Raw genomic sequence first — 3164 nt, 5'->3', positions numbered from 1 at the left:
CATAAAGTACATTTATTTTTATTTCCTTTAAAGTTTCACTGACCTTAAAACAACTGATATTGTTCGTGTTATTTGGTCTGTTTACTGGAGGTAAGTTCTGCACAGCAAAATACACACAGGTCAGGTACCTGAATAAATATGCAATCTATGTCACGGTCCTGAGACTTTGACCCAGCATTTTGACTTTTGGACTGTGGAATATGAGGTAATGTTGAAAGTCAAATGAAGATGAGCACTGCTTGTATAATGTGTCGTACTTTTGGTTTCTTCTTTTTAGTCTCCTTCCTGAGTGAAGATGATTTGCTCTTCTTATGTTGCTGTTTTGCTGGACTTGTTATTGTTCTTCTTTTTGTTGGATATAAAGTGACAGCTGCACTCAGGAATCAGGTGGCCTTATATTTAATACATTCTGTAGTTACTGTAGTAACACGGTGTGCTCAAACACCTGATCCTCTGAAATTATGAATCCTGATAATGTGATAATTCAGCTTCACCTCGTCTGTCCTTTACACTCTCAGCCAGGTCTTTTCAGCTACATGAAGGCATGCCCTATAAACAAGAAAAGAGAGTTTCAGGTAGACATATCATTTTCTTCCCACACCCTCTTTTGAGCTCAGAAGCCATGTGATATTGGCTACTGATGGGGATAACTATTGTGCACCATTCAGGGAATGGCATTTATCTAAAGTGAACAAGAGAAGGCCTATTGCCAGCGGCTCTGCAGATGATATATTCTAAGTCACGTATGCTCTTTGAGTCAGAGACGATAGATGAACTCAAGATGAGGGTACACAGAATATTTCTCCTGGTAGTGCTGGGCTGCAGCTGGGCCAGTGGACGAATTGTGCCAAAATGTGAACTGAGAGACCAACTGATCTGGGCAACCAGCAACCTTCCACAGAAAGCAAAAGATTCAGGACTGGACAGTGAGAAGTTTGTGACCAAGAGTAAGTGGCAACAATGCACTGAAGTCTGTTTTGAAATGAAATAGATTTAATTTAATGGATTTATTGAAACCAGGGATTGTGACGCATTGTATTTTAGGAATTAGATTTTATATTGATACTTGATATTTGTTTTAAGTCTCGTATAGTCTTTGAAAGCTGATGAAATCAAAACATTAGACTTGTAAACAAATTGGGAGTATGACAAGAGTCATGCCTGACATCTTTTTTTCTTGTATAGCTTTAATATAAACAGTAATTTGGTGTTCACTTTAAATGGTAAGCTAGCCCAACTCACTCTTCTATCTTGCTCTTATGCTTTAGTTTCATTATTAAGGTACTTTAACTGTGGGCTCGACTCTGTTTCCACTCTGAAATCCCATTTTAATGTGAACAACTAAGATCTGACGATTCATGTGAAATGACAAAGCAAACTCTCAGCAACTTATTAAGCACCACTGTGATAGCAAAGAAACATGCCAGATGGCAGCTGCTTTGTCATCTTTGAGAAGGATTCATATTGCAACAGGATAATGATCCCAAACACAGATAAATAAATATTCTTCCTCCAGATCAACCAGATTAATGGTAAAAATGTTGGATGAAACTGGTTCGGGTTTGTTTAAGATATGTTAAAAGACATGTTTTGAAATGTTGGTGGTGCTAGGAAAACCTAAGTCATGGAATTATTAGCAACTTCTAGGAGCCATAAATATCCAGAGGAAATTAAACAGATATATGCCCAGTCGTTTGAAAAATATTTGTCAGTTTGCTTCTCTTTTCTTTTCCAGTCGTCTGTTTTGTGGAAAACGTATCAGAATTTAACACCAGTTTGGTCAGTAACGGGCTGAGAGACGATGGCATTTGGCAGAAGAACAAATCTTCTGGGGACTCGGACGACACACTCTATGGCATTTTCCAGCTCTGGGATCAGCTGGTCTGTGGTAACGGCACAAAATCATCACCAAATATTTGTGCGATAAACTGCATGGGTGAGTATCATTCATTACATGCAAATAAGTACGTTTGTAGATTTTTAATATCTTTCACTTGTTATTTTCTTGAAATTTGATGGATAGAATATCAGATGTAATTGTAGCGTCAAGCCTAGACAATGTAAATTAAACTGAGAATCTACATCTGAACTAGAAAAATATTTGTTTCTTTTTCTCCTTCTAGACTTGATTGATGATGACATACAAGACGATGTCCGCTGTCTGATGAAGCTCTTCGTCGATCTGATGTAGGTCTTTCTGTCTTTTCTATATAATTTGTCGGTATGATGTCACAGGATGCAACGAACCAGCAAAGATCCATGATGACAACTGAGAGATTTTGTTGTGATCTGATAGTTGAATGTTTTGTTTGCAACTACACCAATTATTAACACAAGGAACCGTGAGTACTCAGTGAAATTCACTTCAGTGCCTATTTTCATGATTTCCACAGTGAAAACGGTTTTGGGGCAGCCCATTGGAAGGAGCTAAAGAAAGAGTGAGTTATGTCTATCTGTTTTGAAAACATGACCTTTAAGATGAACTCTTTGCTTTTACTAATAATGTTTAATATTTAAATATTGAATAGATATTTGTGAGATCAGTGCATATGCTATTCCTAATGAATTGCAATATTTGAATACATAAACTAATGCAAATCTGTTCTCTTGCAGGATTAAGCTCATCTTGCAGGATAAGTGCAAAGATAAGCAAGCAGCTGAGTACTTTGCTGAATGCCATTAGTGATAATCTTATGTTAACAGGAATAAAGTGATTTGTGAAAATAAAAGTAAAGCATGTAAAGTAAAGATATAGAGTTGTCTGGAAGAACTGAATTGAATCTAGGAAATGTGGATTAAGATGAGCAGTGTGAAGAGAATACAGAAATGCTAACCAGTGACTTAGATAAGTAGAGATATTAATGACCTATGGCACAGGTACTGCCATGGAGCAGCTCAAAGCACAGACAAAACAGTGAGACCACACAGATAATGGCGTTTTGAATAGCAACAACAACAAAATAATCAAATTCAATTACCATCAAAATATATGTGATGAGTTCATGAATGTGGTGAAGGTGTTAAAAGGAAGAAAGATGCTGTTAGCATCAAGCCATTTTTAAAACCGTCAGCCAGTAGGTGTACTTCCTTTAGGAACTGCCTCGCACACCCTGCCTGTCTCCTACACAAAACCAGAAAGAGGACAGAGCAGGCAGAGTGGGAGC

At 37.5% G+C, this 3164-nt stretch overlaps 1 protein-coding gene across 1 annotated transcript; it reads left to right on the top strand.

Moving 5' to 3' along the window:
- The first annotated feature begins 745 nt into the window (after positions 1–745).
- LOC146386173 (lysozyme C, milk isozyme-like) lies at positions 746–2738 on the top strand. Its single transcript, XM_084930065.1, has 5 exons — positions 746–947; positions 1736–1936; positions 2124–2187; positions 2394–2438; positions 2614–2738. Exons 1-5 carry the CDS (start codon positions 746–748, stop codon positions 2681–2683), a joined length of 582 nt encoding a protein of 193 aa, XP_084786191.1. The 3' UTR covers positions 2684–2738.
- The last annotated feature ends 426 nt before the right edge of the window (positions 2739–3164 follow it).

The sequence above is a fragment of the Perissodus microlepis genome, chromosome 6 (assembly GCF_051167445.1).
Source record: "Perissodus microlepis isolate ML-2025 ecotype Zambia chromosome 6, ASM5116744v1, whole genome shotgun sequence".
NCBI classification, from domain to species: Eukaryota; Metazoa; Chordata; class Actinopteri; order Cichliformes; family Cichlidae; genus Perissodus; species Perissodus microlepis.
The sequence above is the reverse complement of the archived record's forward strand: the minus strand, read 5'-3'. Positions and strand labels throughout refer to the sequence as shown.

What these genes read in the sequence shown, in the direction of transcription:
- LOC146386173 (XM_084930065.1), top strand. Translation starts at nt 746, where the DNA reads ATGCTCTTTGAGTCAGAGACGATAGATGAACTCAAGATGAGGGTACAC. An exon ending in TGAGAAGTTTGTGACCAAGA is followed by an intron (nt 948 to 1,735) that starts GTAAGTGGCAAC and finishes TTTCTTTTCCAG; the next exon opens with TCGTCTGTTTTGTGGAAAAC. An exon ending in TTGTGCGATAAACTGCATGG is followed by an intron (nt 1,937 to 2,123) that starts GTGAGTATCATT and finishes TTCTCCTTCTAG; the next exon opens with ACTTGATTGATGATGACATA.